This window comes from Scheffersomyces spartinae, assembly GCF_019049425.1.
Source record: "Scheffersomyces spartinae strain ARV_011 chromosome Unknown scaffold_11, whole genome shotgun sequence".
Lineage (NCBI taxonomy): Eukaryota > Fungi > Ascomycota > Pichiomycetes > Serinales > Debaryomycetaceae > Lizanozyma > Lizanozyma spartinae.
This window is the reverse complement of record NW_025065058.1, coordinates 78,415-97,972: the sequence shown is the minus strand read 5'-3', so window position 1 is coordinate 97,972 and position 19,558 is coordinate 78,415. Positions and strand designations below refer to the sequence as shown.

At 39.3% G+C, this 19,558-nt stretch overlaps 8 protein-coding genes across 8 annotated transcripts; 3 read left to right on the top strand and 5 right to left on the bottom strand.

The window, feature by feature from the left end:
* Positions 1-1,854: 1,854 nt before the first annotated feature.
* On the top strand, positions 1,855-2,976 carry TRY4 (Try4p; the record flags this gene model as incomplete). The annotated part of the gene is made up of 1 exon (XM_043191408.1): positions 1,855-2,976. One exon carries the CDS (start codon positions 1,855-1,857, stop codon positions 2,974-2,976), a length of 1,122 nt encoding a protein of 373 aa, XP_043049051.1.
* Positions 2,977-3,388: 412 nt separating this feature from the next.
* KQ657_000569 (uncharacterized protein) lies at positions 3,389-4,696 on the top strand (the record flags this gene model as incomplete). The annotated part of the gene is made up of 2 exons (XM_043191407.1): positions 3,389-3,392; positions 3,414-4,696. The coding sequence occupies 2 exons, from the start codon at positions 3,389-3,391 to the stop codon at positions 4,694-4,696; spliced, it is 1,287 nt and encodes a 428-aa protein (XP_043049050.1).
* Positions 4,697-4,778: 82 nt separating this feature from the next.
* CEM1 (fatty acid synthase) lies at positions 4,779-6,593 on the top strand (the record flags this gene model as incomplete). The annotated part of the gene is made up of 2 exons (XM_043191406.1): positions 4,779-4,786; positions 5,240-6,593. 2 exons carry the CDS (start codon positions 4,779-4,781, stop codon positions 6,591-6,593), a joined length of 1,362 nt encoding a protein of 453 aa, XP_043049049.1.
* Positions 6,594-6,735: 142 nt separating this feature from the next.
* Positions 6,736-8,871, bottom strand: KRE6 (SKN1/KRE6 family beta-glucan synthesis-associated protein; the record flags this gene model as incomplete). The annotated part of the gene is made up of 1 exon (XM_043191405.1): positions 6,736-8,871. One exon carries the CDS (start codon positions 8,869-8,871, stop codon positions 6,736-6,738), a length of 2,136 nt encoding a protein of 711 aa, XP_043049048.1.
* Positions 8,872-10,509: 1,638 nt separating this feature from the next.
* RRT5 (Regulator of rDNA transcription protein 5) lies at positions 10,510-12,056 on the bottom strand (the record flags this gene model as incomplete). The annotated part of the gene is made up of 2 exons (XM_043191404.1): positions 10,510-11,905; positions 12,052-12,056. 2 exons carry the CDS (start codon positions 12,054-12,056, stop codon positions 10,510-10,512), a joined length of 1,401 nt encoding a protein of 466 aa, XP_043049047.1.
* A 1,491-nt stretch (positions 12,057-13,547) lies between these two features.
* Positions 13,548-15,535, bottom strand: KQ657_000565 (RTA1 domain-containing protein; the record flags this gene model as incomplete). Its single annotated transcript, XM_043191403.1, has 2 exons — positions 13,548-14,995; positions 15,529-15,535. 2 exons carry the CDS (start codon positions 15,533-15,535, stop codon positions 13,548-13,550), a joined length of 1,455 nt encoding a protein of 484 aa, XP_043049046.1.
* A 1,590-nt stretch (positions 15,536-17,125) lies between these two features.
* On the bottom strand, positions 17,126-17,703 carry RPL29 (60S ribosomal protein eL29; the record flags this gene model as incomplete). Its single annotated transcript, XM_043191402.1, has 2 exons — positions 17,126-17,311; positions 17,695-17,703. 2 exons carry the CDS (start codon positions 17,701-17,703, stop codon positions 17,126-17,128), a joined length of 195 nt encoding a protein of 64 aa, XP_043049045.1.
* A 437-nt stretch (positions 17,704-18,140) lies between these two features.
* Positions 18,141-19,437, bottom strand: RPL8B_1 (60S ribosomal protein eL8; the record flags this gene model as incomplete). The annotated part of the gene is made up of 2 exons (XM_043191401.1): positions 18,141-18,901; positions 19,431-19,437. The coding sequence occupies 2 exons, from the start codon at positions 19,435-19,437 to the stop codon at positions 18,141-18,143; spliced, it is 768 nt and encodes a 255-aa protein (XP_043049044.1).
* Between the last annotated feature and the right edge of the window lie 121 nt (positions 19,438-19,558).

Sequence of the window (19,558 nt, the reverse complement as noted above, 5' to 3'; positions counted from 1 at the left end):
CATGACGTATCTAAGGAGGGCTAAAGGGGCAGCATAAGAGTGCATGTAACAGAACTATCGATGGTGATTACAGCCCTTCAGTATGGGTAACACGTATATTGAGGAATGATTTAATGTTCACTACTAGTACTAATAATTATACATAGTATACCAGTGATGGTGATAGAGATGAGGTTAACCTAATCAAAAAATGGAAAGTAATTGCGGTTACCTCGGCTTGTACTCTTCCTGTCAACTAACTTTCACTTTCGCCTGTCACCATAGTACGCTGTAGATTGACAGCAGTAGTGACTATGAATGTCAAATATATGAACTCCCCTCTTGTCTCATTAGTTGCCCCTTGACCCAAAGTCCGAAGCCGCTGGTTGTTACACAAATCACAAGGATAAGACGACTTGCCGCTTTCTTAAAGTCTTCTCTCTCAATTGGAGGGATTGTATTTTTACCCCAAGTTTGATAATTGAACAAAATATGGAGCTTAGGACTATATACTATACTGCACCGTACTGTATTCATGAGATGTGTCTTTCAAGAATGTCCCCTCCTATCTATTCCCCACCCCAGGTGACCCAATTTTGTGTGGCCCTGCTTCCCGTACCAGAAGTTATTCTCAGAAGGGTAATTTTCCAAGATGAACAATCCAAAGTGTCCTTAAATATACCTGGATTTTTGACAATAGATTTTTACAACAATAGAGCGAACCATATCGCAGCTTCCACCACCTTCACTATACAACGAAGAATAAAAATACCCCATTCCGTTATCATATTTCATGTGTAAATCAAGTGTATACTCAATATGGTACCACCACGTCTACTTAAGAGGGGACAGTAGTCATGGAATCTGACTAGCAACAACGTAACAGAGTGTTGATGTGCAACAAGAATGGTGGGGGAGGGGATCGAAAGAAAATCTCTACTAGTATGGGATACCACAGCAAGCGAAAAATTACTACAACTCTCTTTGGGAATAAGAGGGGTCAAAGGAGGAGAACGGTATCGGAACAATACCACGTAATTTCATTCAATGCAAAAAGAGAGAGAAGTTCATGTATGTACAACAATAATTGATAATAAGTTGTAACGCAGTTGAAAAAAAGAGTGTTTAATAACAATAAAGTCATTAATATTTCAACCCATTATATTACAAATGTCATCGCACGGCAGGGCAAAGGGCAAAGGGCAAAGGGCAAGGATATCTTTATTTTAGGCTACTGTGGTAAAAAACTCTAATGCTGGTCGTCATACAAATAAGAAGATGATAAGGATAATGAGATACGGTTAAGGCAGTAGTTTAAATGTTAGAATAATATAAATGGAAATATAATGGTACCGGCTTTAAAAAAAGAAAGTGGCAGGTTTCCCCTCTATTGTGTCTATTACCCACTCTGGCGTCTTACAAGCCTGTAGCGCGATTCCCCATAAAAACTCCACTGCGTTCAACAACCATCCGATCCAGTTTGTGCCTGGTTTCTTTGTTCAGTCGGAGTATTCATTCCCCACTTTGGACCAAATAAGTTAGAGGTGATTCAATTTAAGTCATATATATCAGTCGTTAACCGCATCCATCAATTACATGGTACCCCATGTAATGTTTGCCTACCACTATTATCATATCCAATAGTTGATCGACTGTTTCCGCCGCACCAAATATATATATATTTTCGGAGTCGGACGTACCCCACATTTTATAGGGTATATGTATTTGAGAACCCATTGCACTTAACTTTACTGCAACTACTATTATTGCAATTATTATTACTATTGTTATTATTAGCATAATTATAATCAAGCAGTTTTTTGTTCCTATATTCTTGTTCATAAATATCCATTTTGGCTTTCCCAAATGTACATCATGAATCGACCAAACTATGGCACCAAAACAGCAGGAGGTAACCCTCGTATCTATAACTGCCGGGTGTGTGATAGAGCATTCACAAGAGAAGAACATTTGACTCGCCATACCCAATCGACCCATAATAAACTCAAACCATTCTGTTGCGGGATCTGTTCAAGACCATTCAGTAGAAGAGATTTACTTCTTCGCCATGCTAAGAATTTACACCAGGGTAGTGAATTGGCTGTAAGCAGAATCAGAAGACTGTATAAAAGAGCAGGTCCAGGGGGGGACCCAATATCAAATTCGGGCCCTGATGCTGGCATCATGGGTGAAGATGAATCACCAGAAAACTCGCCCTCTTATGGATCACCTGCATCGCCGGAATTGGGTCCTTCACTCCCAATGACTACTTCAAGTTCAACGTCTTCCCTAATACCACATTTGGCGTATAAACAATCCACCTCAGCCTTCCAGTCTTCAGCATCTACACTTTTAGCAGCTGCTGCAGCTGCTTCATCCTCCCTTCCAAAAGATACAGCTAACCCCATGAATAATCCACCTCAAATGAGAGTTAGATCGGTGTCAAACCCAACTTCACTGCCACCATTAATGGGAATACCAATTAATTCTGTTCATCGTCGTATGAGCAACCAAGAGATTACTACTTTCAGCGAACGTATTCCTTCAAACAAGTCCAATAATTCCAACAACATCATTAGTTCCACTTACCCCATGTACTCGAAAGTACCTACAGTTCACCATCATCATAATAACAACAATATCAATAACAAGAACAAGATTAATAATAACAGTAATAATATGATTAGTAATAATCATCATCATAACATGCATATGCAACTTTCCAACTCGTTTTCGTCTGCTACAATCCCACCATTATACCCTTCAACATACACAACGGCTCCACCCCTTATGTCTCCGGTAATGCCATCTACACTTCCCAGTATAAATTCACACACAAAACTTCCAGATCCTAGCGAGGCTTCACCTCAAACTGGTCTTGGAGCTACCACTGTTCCGTCTCCCATAGAAGAAGACGGAGCAGAAGCGATGAATTCAACCCCCACCAAAAAGGGGAAAAAGAAACAGAAGATGTCAGTGCAAATGTTAGTTAGTTAAGCTCGGTATCAGATAAAATAACTCAGCATATAAAACAGGGCTTATTGAAGGACAGGGCTTCCTAAAAAAAATTCAATCGGTTGAATTCCTTAGATTACGAAATAAGCATAGTACTAGAGAACGCAGTGTTTTTGTCAGTCATCTTGGCGGATGAGCACTTTTAATTATGACCACTATATAAATACTAAACAAAGTGCGCTGGTCGTGCTAGAAAAAAATAATGTTTAACCGTAGAGAACGCATTAGGTCGATTCCCGATGTGTACAGGAAATTACCCAAAGTTCATCGCTCTGGGGAAGAACTGAAGAGCCTAACTAGTAGCATCACCAATTGTTAATTATTTGAAGTACCATAACACGTACTATTAAGAGGACATTGAACAGTAATTTGTACCAGCTCAAAACCAACATCAATGAGTGGGAAACCATTATTCATAGAGCCTATAAAATGTAAAGATGATGATGATCGATGGTATGTCGTGATAATGGAGGGCGGTGCACATTTCTACTACGATCGTACTACAGGATCAAGATACTGGCAACTAGGAGAAATAAATGGCAATGAGAATTTAACTGTAGATTTCGATCGAGTAAGTATGCTAATGGGTATGGCACGAGGGTTGAAATGGGATGTACAAGATCGAATGGTTGAACCAGACACTGATGTCCCGGGGTTAGTACATGACGATGATACTGGTGGTGAAGAAAGTAATCACGATAATGAAAGTACCGATGCTGTTGATAATGACGATGTCATCGATAACGAGGATAATCTCCAGGATAACAACCAGTTGATAATGAACTTGCTCAAACTGGAGGGGTATATTGAGGAAGACCAAAAAGAATCAGGAGCTACATTGGTTGAAGGGTACTCCAGCAGTGAAGAGGTAAGTGAAGATGAAAGCAAAAGGGGGGGAAGCGAGGGTTTAGACCACGATTCTTCTGACAATGATGACAATAAAGATGGCGGTGGCACCGAATCTTTCCTCTCGCTATTGGATGAGTTCAAGGAAGAGATCGACATGTTTTCAACTTGGACAATAGTGGAAGGAGATCTACTTACTACGTGGGTCACACGTCCGGAATACTATGCAATATCTGATCCGCAACAAAAGGAGGCGTTATTCAATGAATGGGTAAAGACACAGACACAGAAAAAAACAAAGACAAAGATAATCCCACACGCAAAGAGGGCTGACGACAATGGTGGTGGTGATATTGATAATAATAATATCGAGACCACTCCTTCTATTGAAGGTGAGGTAATTAGGGCGACTCCTCGAATGGAGTATCTAAGGCTTTTATTAAGAGAAAAAAGGGATGTCAAGCGATTTACATTTCCTGAATTCTTCAATAAGCATCGACAAGATGAGTGTGAACTTGATTTGGGGGATCAGAAATCAACATTCCTCGCCTATAAAATAGTACTAAACGATCAGGAGTCGTTCGAACGGCTTGAAAAGCATAAGTACCCTAACCAAAATATGAAAGTATTGGCTCTCGAACGTTGGCTCTCGCTAAAGAATTTACCTCGTACCGAAAATTTGGCTGGGTATTCGTTTAAGGCTAAAAGCGCATACGACCAATGGCTCGAGTTGGCACATACCCTCCGATTGCCGCTAAACCTCTTGGAACACCCGCTTAATTTCGTTGTAGGGGACGAAAAGCGACTCGACTGCTATATCGGCGTGGTTTCAAACTACAACGAAGATTGTAAATAAATCCATATTCAGGTCCAGGGGGACGTCATTGTAATGCATCTAGGGACTAATTGAGCAAGTGGTAACGGGATGGAACCGGTTTATGCGCAGGTTGTCCCTCCTGATTCACTTACGAACTTTGATCTACTCATTCGGAATTTCTAATACGAATGATGACTCCTGACGACCACATCGTGGGGCAACCCCTTATAAATCGACATGCCTCACATATAATGGTTTCAGTTCCTCCAAATGTAATATATTAATTATTTTATTCGACGCTGTGGAGAATTTTAGAATTGTCTAAACCTTAGGTCGGTTTGCGCGCTATTTGGATTCATTTATCTTAGTGATTATATAACTCTCACGTGCCGTTTAGACTCATCGCCAGTTTTATCGCTATTACTTGTGATCTAAATTGTTTTGAGACATTCCCCACACAAATAGAATTAGGTATAATAAGTGGAAACTTAGGGATACCATTGTGTTTTATATAATATTTTGGAGAAGATTGCTTGCGGTTTGCACAAGATTGTTTGTGGACTAAAATAAAAATCTCGATAGAACTAAAGAAACTACCAATATGTCAGCTGGTCCAAGAGTAGTAGTTACAGGAATAGGGCTTGTCACTCCCTTGGGAGTAGGTAGAGCAGCTACTTGGTCAAGGTTACTTCGGAGCGAATCCGGTCTCATGTGTACCAAACAGTTTGAAGACTATGAGCTGATGGGATGGAATAAAATTCCTTCCAAAGTGGTGGGAAAAGTGCCAAATAAAAGCTTCTCAAAGACTCTCACTGGATTATGGGATGAGTCTGACCATTTTGATCGATCTGATTTGAAAAAGTATTCACTCTTTTCACAGTATGCTTTAGTGGCTGCTCGTGAAGCCTTACGTGATGCTGACTTAGATCCAAGAACCAATCCTGAAGCCGTGGGTACAGCCATTGGTTCTGGGATTGTTGCTGTTGAAGACGTATACCAGGCTAGTGTAGATTTCAACAACAAGGGCTATAAGAAGATATCACCGTTCTTTGTTCCACGTATTCTTTCCAACATGCCTGCTGGTAACGTTTCGATAGAATGCGGGACCAAGGGTCCCTTGCACGCTGTATCTACTGCATGTGCTACCGGGAATAATGCTATTGGTGATGCTTTCAACTTTATCAAAATGGGATATGCTAAAGCGATGGTTGCTGGTGGTACAGAGGCTGCAATTCATCCAGTTCCACTTGGAGGTTTTGCTCGTGCGAAATCAGTCGTGACTGGTCACGAAGATGACCCATCAAAAGCATCTCGACCATTCGACGGAGATAGAAACGGGTTTGTCCTTGGAGAAGGTAGTGGTGTTTTAATTCTTGAAGATTTAGACAGCGCTTTAGCCAGAGGCGTGAAACCAGAAAACATTTATGGTGAAATCTTGAGTTATGGCTTAACCGGAGATTCATGGCACATTACCGCTCCCCGCGAAGATGGTGATGGTGCGTATCGTGCCATGTCAATGGCCTTAGCTCGTTCTGGACTTACACCAAACGACATTGATTATGTAAACGCTCATGCAACATCAACCTTAATTGGTGACCGAGCAGAAAATAACGCCATGTGTTCATTATTCCAAAGAGAGTCGCGTGCGGAACCACTAACCGTTTCTTCGACCAAAGGTGCCATTGGCCATTTATTAGGTGCAGCTGGAGCAGTAGAAGCTGCCTTTACTGCATTAGCTATTAAAAACCAAATTGCACCACCAACACTTAATTTGGAGAATCCAGGGAAGCATATTGAAGACGACGAGACAAAGTTTACCTCCATGGACTACGTACCCAATAAAGCGAAAGAAATGAAGATTGAGTACGCCTTGAACAATTCGTTCGGTTTCGGAGGGATCAATAGTTCCGTGTGTTTCAAGCGTTTCCAAATATAAATACGTAAAAGAGTGTATTGAACTAAACTAACTAAAGTAATGTTAATAATTTACAGTGTGCCTCTTGGTAAAAGAAAGCATTGAAAACAAAACCGATATAAAAGTCACAACCATATAAATTTTGTATGGACCGGTCCCCGGCTTATAACGAACAGCCATCAACAAGGGTATTCTTGGGTCTTGGGTATTTATCTGTAAACATGGTGATATTGGCGTCGGTATAGATGTCTGCATGTTGTTGAATGTAGTCATAAGTAGGGTGTCCTGGAGGATCACAAGTTAAATTGATTTCATCTGCTGGTTGGTAAATTCTAACGTAATCAATTCTGAAAGTAACAGGGAAATGAATAGATGGCCAATCAATATACGCCCAATTATTGGAGATACCCAAGTTCATAATCATACTCATTGGCTCCTTTGAAATCCTTCGCCAACCAATATTCCCGTTTGGTGATAATGCATATGAATGCAACGTCATGGTAGGATTATTACCCACATACCATGTTATGTACCCATCTTCGTCACTATTTTTGTATTCATATGCAAAGTTTTGGAAATGTCTAGCACCCGGTCCAAATTCATACCAAGTTGTATTTAAAGTTGTAACAGCAGACACAGCTTGTTGGAAAGGACCACCAGCATATGTGTTCATCGTTGTAATCGAAGCATTATGGATAGCCACAAAGTTATAATCGGGCATATACCAAATATCATAAGGAGCAACTTGAAACGACTGAGACGCAACACCAACCTTAATATTAGTATCCATTTCAGCTTCTAAAACATCAATTTCAGGTGCACCACGTCCAACACCAGGGTTAGGATGCACTTGACCATTACATGTACATGAATTTAATCTTTGACCAGGCAAATATGAAATACCATCAATGGAAGATTGGTTAGCGGTAATCCCAACATCACATGATTCATAGGTATATGGCCAAACACCTTCAGTAGTAGCCAAATAACCAGGACGACCCAAATTACCCATAGACCATAACCCTGGCCATAACCCAGTGATATTACCATAGTTTGGTAATTGTGCAGAAAACTCAAGGAGACCTTGAGTAAAACACAACTTATTCCATGATTGCACCATACCACTTCTGTAATACAAATCATGATTTTTATAAGCATCCATACGTAAGTTTAATGTACCATTTGCTGTCAGGGATGCATCCGGATCATACCATTCCAAATCTCTTGTGGCTGCATAATGAATATCTGGAGCAGTCCAGAATTGATCATCACCATCATAGAATGTTCTTCCTACGGCGTTGAATTCATCAGAAAACACAAGATTCCAAGTATCTCCAGTAGAAACCACTTTGGTTCGGGCATCTTGTGGAGTATCTGGATCAACCAAATCAGTTCTTATTGCTGCCAAAATTGGATACTGATATCTTGTCAAAATTTCGTATACTTCTGGTTTGTACTTTTCACTAATGGTATATGTAAATACTGGAAATAGAACAAACACACCCAAGGCACCAAGGAATAAAACAATGAACCCAATAAGACCCCACAACGATCTACGGTCCATATGTTTCAAGTCATAAAGAAATCTGTTACGGTCGTATTCCGCATCGGCAATAGGATCTGGATTGTGTAAATAATCATCCGGTTCCTTCTCATCAATATGTAAAGGATAAGACAGGGCAGGATAGTCACCAAATGGACTGAAATCTACTCCCATAAATGGAGCCATTAAGGATGATTTATTGTTCAACGATTCATCCGAAGACTTTCCATTGGTATTAGAGTTTGATTGGGCTCCGGTGGCTTCCTTTGACGCACCAAAAAAATGGGAAGAAAGTGAGGTCAGTGAAACCACTCGCGAACCAGCCATGGATGGATATCTATCGAATTCCGAAGGGGTTTGCATTTTATTGGCTGAGTTGGAGTTGAGGAGTTGTGAGGAAGCCATGTTGGTATTGTCATCCAGAGAAGAGTTTTCATGGGATAATAAATGTGAAGTTGTACCGGAATATTGGTTGTAGTAACCGGAATAAGCGTTGAACGGTTTACCATAGTTTGGTTGGTCCGCTTCTGTTCCACGAGCGTTCGCGGTAGAGTTTGAATAAGAGTTCGCAGCAGACTCCCTGTCGTCATCGTTTGAGGATTCCATCAGCTGGTTGGGAATACGGTTAGTTCCATGATCATCATCAACTAGATCAGCGTGATCAAATGGATTATTAGACCTTAAATCAAACTCCAGGCTATTGCTGAGGTTTGGATTCTGGTACGTGTTGGACGTCAAGTCTCTACGTTGAGACATTTTTTGTTAGATGTTGCGGTTGCTGTTGTGGGTGGGTGGGGAGCGAATGTTTGATGCAATGCAATGAATTAGTCTATACGATCAGTGACACACCGTACTTTAGCCCTCAGAATATATCTTTATATATTCTGCCGGCACTTATGTAAGGTCTGATACTATATCACCAAAACTAATGGTCTTGTTATGGATGTCTTAGCTAAGGATAAAAGACAATGTCGGTCGATTATGTTAGACCCCCTTCCTAAATGGAATACCTTATCACTTTCTATGAACCTTTTGTAGTGGTAGACTTCCCTAGAAGTATACTTGAATTGGGTTCCCTTGTGTTGTGTTAAAAAAAGATCAACTTGTTAACTATTGGAAGAAATGAATTCAAGAAGTGTCTATTTTAGAATCGATTTTTCTTCCTCTCAAAGATGATATTGATGTTTTCTTTTTTTAATTGTTGTCAGGAGAATTTGGATTAAGTATGTCTGAAATTAACGCATCCCTCGCAGACAAAAATTGATCACGTGATCTATTAATATGGCATACAAGATTGGGTTAGGTAAGCAAAGACATTTTTCCCCTTATATACATACTATAACCACCAATTGCCATACAACAAGCCTTTTTTCATCATACATACGTAATTAGTTCGCTTCAAGTACGGCACCCATCTATTTTTAAGTTCACATCAAACTTACTATTTTTAGTTCTGTCAGCTTGTCTATATGTCAGTTTGTCCACATCTTAGTTTGTCTAAATGTTTGTCTACATGTCAGTTTGTCTGTTTGTATTTGACTCCGCCCGTTCCCGTGCAATAAGCTTAACATCTTTTCTTATCTCAGTTTTGTTCTGCGTAGTCTTGTGTCTGAATAACTTTTTAGTATTTTCATGTCTTGTCGTGTTCTGTCGTGTCTCGTTCAGATGAGGCGGTGCCTCCTTCTTAGTAAAGGGCGAGACCCCTCTTATTATGTTGTGAAACATTCCCATAATCAAATATCCTGTACTCAACAACGGTTATAAATAGACAATTCCGACTGAGTAAATAGTACCTACACTTTACAGGCACTGCCAACCAAAAGGTCGGTCCAATTAAAACTTATATGTGATTCTAGTCTTGGATCGAATCGTGTTCTACAAGACGACTTTTCTCAACCAATGCCTCTTGCAGCAATAATGCAATTGAAACTCAGATTTCACTAATTATTTTAACTTAATCTATCGCCGAAAAGCCCCCAAATGAGCCGTGTCAGCTTTCGTGTTCGTGTCTCTTGTGAACTGAATTTGACCCTCTTGAATTGAAATGTCGTTGCAGAAATGTCGCCTTCGTCGGGCTTCTTACTTTCCCGTTAACCTTTTCCAATGAGGGTCAATTTTTTTGTCAACTTTGACATGCCTTGATGGTGTTGAGTAATGGTCATATCCATTATTAAAAGCACTTTCCTTAAGCCACTACATATTATTGTCCATGTTAGCAAATCGTGTTTGTGCAAATGGCCTTTGAGGTCTGCCGAACTTTTCGCTAAACATTTTAGTGCCTGAATGGATTCTCTCACATTGTAGAATATTTTTGAGTAACAAACCCATATTATTAACAACACTATATATGTAAACACATTAATATATTCAACGATGGCATGGTGAATTCCATACCTAATCAACGGCAATATTCAGATCGACAGGTTCTGAGGCCCAATCAAGTTTACAAGCACTCAGACACTCAGCCATTGATTCAGCCAACCCACCAGCATTGGAACCCTCATTATTCGAAGCAGTAACCGACTTAGATGCAGATTCAACAACTTCGGATTCTGTTTCTTTGACATCATTGTAAGTAACCAGATCACTGGTTATTCCCAGGGATCCGGGCATGAAATCTAAAATTGGACTGGCTTCTGAATTCAGTTCATTAACAGGACATGAGGGTTGTACATTTTCAATGCATGCTACCTCTTCTGTTGTAGAAGTCAGGAGAGTGTCTACCGTGTTCAGCAACGGTAATTCTTTCACCTCAGTAGCCAATGAAGTTTCAGTTGTATTAGAATTTAATTGGCTTCCCCTCTGGTTTGATATTTTTTCAATTGCTTTAACTCTCAGTAATAATGCAACTTTCATTAGCATAGGATGGCCATGCAACTTTGTATGTTTCATACGGGTAATAATATCAGGTACCGAGAATTGGCTAACATCAACTGTTACCAAGATATTAACATTTGGACGCATACCCGGCTTTAAGTTCCCTCTAGCAAATCTGTTGGTAGAAGTGTAACGATTGGCTTTAAATATGAAAACCTTGGAAGGATTATATTCATTGAACACAGTGCGAACCTCCTTATCTGTGACACCAGAATGTATATTTTGAATGAAAATAGTGTCAGAAGATAACTGATATTTGGTTGGAACAGTAGAAGCAAAAGAAGCTGACGTAGAGTTATCAGGTAAAGCAGGAAGTTCATCAACAGCTGTTGTGGGGATACTTTTTCTGGGAACCACTGAAGGACTAAGTCCGGAGGAAGGTATCATAGTTTCAACTGGGGCAGACGATGAATCATTTATACTTGTGGCATAATCGTTCTTGCCGATTTCATCTTCCTCATCCGCAGCCTTTTCCTTCTGAGTATCTGAATGTTTTGGTTCCTCAAATTCAGGACCCCTTTCTAAGCCCACATATCTTATACTTTCTGGTTCTTTTTTATGTCTTCTTTTGAATCTTCCTTCCCCAGGGAATTTGAATCCATGTTTACTGAATTTATATTTACTGAGTATCACTCCTTGATTCTCAGTATCAGTCTCAGTAGCTGAAGGTTCACTATCCTTCAAATAATGGTTGTTGCTACTATGTGGCTTTTCAGGGTAACTTTTTGTACCTTCATATGGTGTATAGAGTCTGACATTAATTTGCCGACGTTGAAAGTTGGTTCCGTTCAAATCATTAATAACTTGACAGCAAACGTCAACGTTGTCAAACTGGGCAAAGGCAATGCCCCAGCTTTGACTACGATGGTTCCTGCTGAAACGTGGAACATAACTTGGAATCAATACGACAATGCTATAATAAAATGTTAGTATTAATACTCGTTCAAATGTGATCAATCACATTTGTACTAAGATACTACTTACGGGCTATAGCTCTTGAGGAATTCCTCAAGCTTTTCTTGAGAGACGCTATAATGGATGTTGTCAATGACAACAAACAGCATTGGTAATTTGGAAGCTTTGGTGGTAAAGGATTATGGTTACTAGTTGAAAGAAACGTATGGCTGCAAAAGGTGTATATGAAAACAAGGAGGGAAGGATTGAGGAAATAGATAGCGGGCTCATAAACGTCTTATCCTGTATGTATGTAGTCACGTGCAATGAAAACTCTCAAAACTTTTTATACAATTATGAAATGTGAGTCAAGAGATGGTATGCTTCAAGTAGTAGTACATAACGTGACCCTACTGTTTGAGTCATTGTAAAGGCTACAAAGTATCGGCCAAGTACTTACGAATTCGCTTATGTAGTCCCTTCCGAGTGACGTTTGATACCGTGATAACCGATTTACCTGTAACACCCAACGGAAATTGAACTCCTACAAGGAGCTAATTCCTTTTGCCGCATCACTTACTCCTGGCCAGATTAGTCTCGCTATCCCATTCTTTTATTAGTTTATCGGGATATCACGTGGTCATTCCCAGTTTTTTAGGTAATTTTTTCCCTAGTAATTATCCGTACCCTCCATTTCGGGAAAAATACTTGCTGGCAATTAGCATCGCTGTTCACGTGATTACGGGTCCTATGTCCCGTTTTGCAGCCAACAGGTGTGGCTATCATAGGGATCAATCCCTGTACGCGGAAAGCAAGGCAGTAGCCAGTTTCATGTGGCAGAAACTATAAATTCCTCCAGTTTCCCCGAGAACATATATTTCAAACAATAAACTCTTGCGTATCCTATTGACTAGGTTTTGGCCATAATATAAACATCATACCTTAACGTCGTTCTAAACATAACACTTGATAATGGAAGCTACAAAATTATCTGTCTATTTAGAGAATATGTACATCCCTAAGGTCTCACCAAGGGTGGCGGAAGCTGTTCCTGAATATCACCCCTGCTTGATTGTTCAAGATTCTCAAACCGATGTTACTAAGTTAAAGGCATGTGGATGTGCGGACGCTTACTGCGTTAAAAATGCACCAAAATGGATCCCCAAAGAAGGATACTAAATATCAGTGACTCTATTACGCTGGTTGTAATTATAACAAGAGACCTTTTCAAGGTATTCTTATTCTCTGCTCTTGTATGACTTTATTTTCTAATTTCTAGTTTCTGATAGTGTGTGTGTGTGCTATGTACTTAGTGTGTGTCTGAGTTACAATTCATTTTCATCTTCTTCCTCAATTCAATTTCAAAAACTGCAAGATCGTTAACTGGAAAGGGAGCTTTAGATCATCATTAGGGACGAGTTCAGAAGTATTGGGTTTTTTTTGTGCTAACAATGTTTTGTTTATAGATTTTGGTAAGGGTTAGCTTTAATATATTATTTGTTGCTTCGTGTTGTATCGTAAGACTTATCCGTAAAACAGTCGCTTAGGGCTAAAAAAAAGTATACGAAATAATATACGACAAGCCGTGTACGATAACTAAAATACAAAAACTCACATGATTTACCCTAAATCTAAAGAAAATATACTTTTGAACCGTTTTCCTACAATGAGCCCCTTGTAGTAGGAGGATATGCTTTAGATGAATCATCGTGAGCACTACCAACTCTCAGGTCCAGCTCAGATAGCGAATCATTGGTTTCATCAAAGGTTTTCTCAGCTGTCTGCGGTCCCCTCTCTTCATCTGATTCAACTTTATTTTTTTCAGATGATTTCTTACCAATACTAAACAACACCAACGCCTTCTTGCCAAACAAAAAGTAGGGATGCATAATCAACAACAAAAATACAGAAAGCAAAATCATCATACCGTCCAAAGTTAAAACATACTCTTCGTGTGTTATCAAGAATCCAGTCCATCCTTGAGCCAATTCAACCACACGGTATATACAACGAATATAAACAAACAATATGCTTCCAAGGATTACAAGTTGGTTATACTTGAAGAGCTTCTTACGACGAATATGTGAGTTTTTAGGATCCCATAAATGGTCTAATTGATCAATCTTCAGATTCATAATAACCACTGTCCACCAGTTCTTGATAGTTGGTGCATAAAGCTTTTCAGGTAATTTAAAGTGCACGCTGTGCAAGAACCACAAGTATAACACGATGAAGAGAGTCATGCTGGCCACTTGAAAGCCAATACCTGCAATCATGATACTAGTACCGGTTTCACTACTCTTGTGTTGTTGAAGAGCAGTTGCAGCAATACCACCACCCAAAGCTTGGATAACCAAACTGAAAACATCGCATGTGATGAATATGTAACTGTACCATCTCGGACGCAATGGAGAGAAATGTGGTCCGTACACCAAACACAAGTAGCCAATAAGATAGTAGATACCACCCGCAACAAAAGCTGGTGCCAAGGTCAAACAAATGAATTGAAGTAAGAATGCGTCCACATTGGAGTAATCTCCAACAGCACGAACACGGCCGGCATATCCAGCAAATTCAATACCACTTCCCAAGAAAAGAGCAACCGAAAAATACCAATATCTCAGAGGAATCATCATCCCCAAGTGACCTAAAAATGCGACAATAAAGGCAATCATTAAAAAGATGTTGGCACCTTTATTAATGTATGTGTCATACAAGTTTTGTTCCCAAAGAAGTTCATTAAGGTTGATGGAAGCATTAAATATCGCATTCTGAGCTCCTTCGATATTAGTTGCAGCAATTTTTGAAAGTATATCGGCTTCAACAGTAGGGACAGATGATCCCGTATTTTCAGATTTAGAAGCTTCTGCAGCACTTGTTGATTGTGTACTTGTACTTGCAGTAGTAGCTGTAGCTGCTTGAGTAGCAGTAGCTGTGGAAAGAAAGAGTTCATTTGCTATAACTGTAAGACTTGCTTCCGCTCCACGTATTTGTTCCGATAAAACGAACAAGGAGATCCGATCAGTCTCGGTTGCAAGTTGGGCGTAAGCACTATTTAAAGTTGAGATTAAACCGGCACTATTTCTGGTGTTAATGGATGTGAAAAAGCCTTTAGTAGTAGTTGGTATATCACTATGTGATGGGGAGGTCCAAGGGAATGGATCGTATAAAGCAGTTGACATAACCGATTAAATCAATGTCGGATATTCTTAAAGTTGTTTGTGTAGGAACTGTGAGACTTTTATATAAGTTCTACTGCCGATCTTGATAGTTTTTCGCCGCAACAAATATATCGGTAGAAGTTGGAACAAATTAAAATGGATTCCAGATCGGCACAGTTTTTCTACCAAAATTACTGCGTTCCTTATATAGAATGAATAGTTGTGATGATGATAGATAAGATGAAATTAAAATAATTTTCCCGAATCAGTTGTATTGGACGGCTTATTTATATCCCTCATCACTTCCCCATCTGATTAAACTTACGAAATGCTGCAATTGCGTGCATAGGGGAACATGTGGTAACGGCAATTGTACTGCATGACGTGATGTCCGCCTAGCTTCAATGTCAAACTTCACCATCAAGCAGAAGTAGAACATAAGGCGGGGGTTAAACGGAAACACGATTTCCTTTTGGCCAACTATTCATAACATAGATAGCAACCCCCAACCTGGTTCCAAATAGCTGTGGCAAGCATTATCTAAGTAATATTTGATGCGGAGATAGCGGTTTTTGCCGTGTACAGTGGTGCCGAATGTGTTCGGCGCAGTTACTCACGGATAGTGGAAGCGCCCACCATCTGATTAGCATATCATTCATATTATAATAAGTTTTAGCCACTTGGAAGCCTAGAAAACTCATAACTAATAACGTAAGTTAAGCTACACATTAATTTATATCGTGAATGACGAGCAATTGTAACAATGTTGAAATCTACAGTAAAACCAGAATTAAACACGGTCAACTCGAAGCAACTGCACTTTATCCCCAATACCGTTCCAACGACACCTTAATCGGTGTTTCAAACTACTCTTCCAATCACTCTGAAACTTAATCACCGATGGGGTGATCGGCTTACCTGATTCATCCTCCCCTGCACAATGCTGCAACGAACAAATTTTACGCTTTTGTGTTATATGAGGCTCTAATCCAAAGTCTGATAATCACGAGCCGAGCCATTAACTCCAGAACAAATTGGACTTAAGGAATGAGAGTAAATTATGGAATTCTAAAGACAAGACACTTTACTTAATTGTGTAGCCTTCACTTCTTACCGTTGCTCCGTGCCCCTTCACTTGCCATTCGCCACCTTAGAATGCACTTTTACTAATGAAGTGAGTTGCTCAATTGATGCACACGGGTTTCTCCTTTGTCTCCAAATCTTCTGATCCAAATAATTAAATTACCTTGATAATTCTTAAATCCGCTCTTACCAGTTGCTACTAAGCCAAATCGAAAAGCCTACTTCTCCTCAATATGTAGCTTAAATGCTCAGCGTGTATAGCTAATTGCCTTTTGCGTTATATATAACGATACCCCTGATAATCAGTCTCCGTTTCAGCAATAATCAGAATTTAGTTGGCACCCACTCTTGTTTTGTACCCTGATAACTCACTAAGCATCTATTTTTTACGGAAACCATCTAATTGTTTGGTCCCCTCGGCATATGCAGCCCTAGTCACGATTTTGGGACATTGACAGATAGAGTAGGTATACCGCAATGCTGTTTCTTTAGCAAAGTTCGTATACATAATTGAGCCGTTCATTATAGCGTGATAACTTAATAATTAGTTTCCTAATACTTAATTCATATTAGGTAACTAACTAACTCCGGGGTAGCGAACCAAATATTGCGCAAGAACACAATAGAATAATTACTTGAATATTTACATGACGTTGTATGTCTCAACAAAGTCTAGTTTATCACTTCCATCTTTTTTATCACTTCCATTGCGTATATGGCTTCTATTACGTAGTTTGTATACAAACTTTGTTGATTGCAGCCATTACTACTATCAAGATATTGTAAGACAATGATGGAAGACAACTCTATTCGATTACAACAAATGGAATATTCGTAACTCTCCCAATAGACGTACTATCACGTGACCTCGACTATCCCTATAGAAATCAGTATTGCAAGTACAGTCACACAACTACAATTAACGCTTTTCGAAATCACATTAGATTAAAAATACAAAATATTTCAATAGTGAAAATATCCTAAAGCCTAAAAGCTTAAGCAGAAGACTTGGCAGCCTTCAAAGCCTTGGCAGTACCGTGCAAAGCAAATCTGTGGTTTCTCTTGAACTTAGCATCAACACCCTTCAAACTTGGGTACTTGTTGGTTCTTGGCTTCTTGATCCCGTTTCTGTGAGCCTTCTTAGTTTGGTTGTGGGCGGTGTGGTTCTTAGACTTAGACATCTAGATTAAGTTGTTAGTATTTATATTCGCCAAAACAAATAGTAGTGAGACAGTGCATAAACAGGATAGGAATCATTTTATCGTAAAGGAGTTCATTATTTTGAATATTGATGACATAATTTATCAAAGATGCACATATTCACTAGTTATGTTTTAACAGTAAACAAGATCCAACAAATTCCATCAGCCTTTAGTGACAATATCAATAAACGTAATAACGCCTTGGAGATCAAATTAACCAAATTGGATACGGGTATTTTAGATAGCAAACGCTTTGCCTTCCTTATAAACAAGTCTATCGATGAGCATGCTTCGCTTATGATATTATATCTCGTTGGTAGATTCTATTTTTCATTCTTTAAGAACTATAAGATAGCATTTACATAACACATTCAACTAATCACTATCTCTGCACCATCCACTATATGAGCCTGAGTTCGTTAGACATACTTTTGATGTATACTTCGGATGTTGTACAAGAAGCGCTTGTAAGGACTCTAAGGTGAAAATCTTTTTGTCTCTTTTGGGGACGCAACAGCTTGACAAAATTTTCCATAGCTAATCGATCACGTGCATTAAAAAGATATACAGGAAACACATTAACTGTATATATTCACTAAAACCGCAACACACTTACCCGCACTTATAATAAAGGAAACTTATAGTCACGTGTATATCAGGTCTAAGCCCTAAAATGTGACTATCCAAGAAATGGTCTTCACTCATATCAAACTCAACAATGATAGGTATCTTAGTAAAGACATAAAATTAATAATATACAATCGCTAAATACTACCCAAATGTGAAATAAAAAAAAGTATCGTCACATTTATTGACGAACACTAGGAACATCAGATCTCTTAGCTCTCTTCAAAGCTTTGGCTTGGGCCTTAGCACCCATGATACCACCACCCCAGTGCTTCTTACTGTCTTCATACTTTTCAACAAAGTTGGCATTGATAGTAGAAACCAACTTGGCCAAAGCAGCTTCGTCTTCAGATTTGACTTCAGTAAGAGCAGCAACGGCAGCAGACTTTTGGTGGACTAAAGTACCCAATCTAGCCTTACCCTTCACAATAGCATAAGGAACACCCATCTTCTTACACAAAGCAGGCAAGAAAATAACCAACTCAATAGGGTCAACGTCATTGGCAATCAATACCAACTTGGCCTTCTTGTTTTCAATCAAGGAGACAACATGGTTCAAACCATACTTAACAACAACTGGCTTAGGAGAGACATCCTTGGCGGACTTACCTTCAGCAATGGCTGCGGCTTCCTTAGTCAATCTTTCCTTCTTCTCAGCTGAGGTTTCTGGTCTGTACTTGTTGAACAACTTAATGGTTTCTGCAGCAGTGTTCTTATCCAAAGTGTTTTGGAATTGAGCAATGGTTGGAGGAACCTTTAATCTTAACGACAATATTTTCTTTTGTCTTTGTAATCTAACATATTCTGGCCACTTGACGAAACGACTCAAATTTCTCTTTGGTTGAATGGATTGACCAATACCAAAGTTCTTTGGAGTAGCTTCAACCAAGGGGTTAGATTTAACTGAAGATGCAGTCTTTTTAGACAATGGAGCACGAGCAACTTTCTTAGATGGAGGCTGTCATTGGGAAGAAGGATTTGTTAGTAACAAAGTACAATATAATATTTTCGGTCATCAAGATTTTTCGTCAACGTTCTCATCATTAGTTTGGTCATAAAACTCATGAAAAATCTCTCGTTCCAAAAACCAAACCCCAATAAAGAGGTCTGCTTTGCGGAAACAAATCATTAATATTATCCACAATGATAATATCAATTAAGATAATCCTTCTCTGAATCAGCTCAAAGGAGAGCTGATCCCTAACAGTGAATGCTATGAAAGCAGACACTCAGCCATGGGAATCCAAGAAGTGATGCACAAGTACACCCACTTCCTAACGCTTAAACCTATTTGCCAAAGCCTTTCAGCAATAAAAGTTTAAGCATTAGATGTTACATGAACAGTGATGCACTCGGACACCACTCCTGAGGACTCACCATGAACAGCGAAACAAACGCAAAGAACATGGAGAAAAGTCTCAAGAATGAATGTGAACGAATGAACATATGTTCCATTGTCTTTAATTTGAACTTACCATTTTAGTTTGATATAAAACTTTGTAGTGTTTAAAGAAAAGAACATCTAAACTTAAAAAAGGGCGGACATGGAAAATTTTTCAACCACAGTAATAGGTTTTTCATCTTGTCCGGGTAACACAA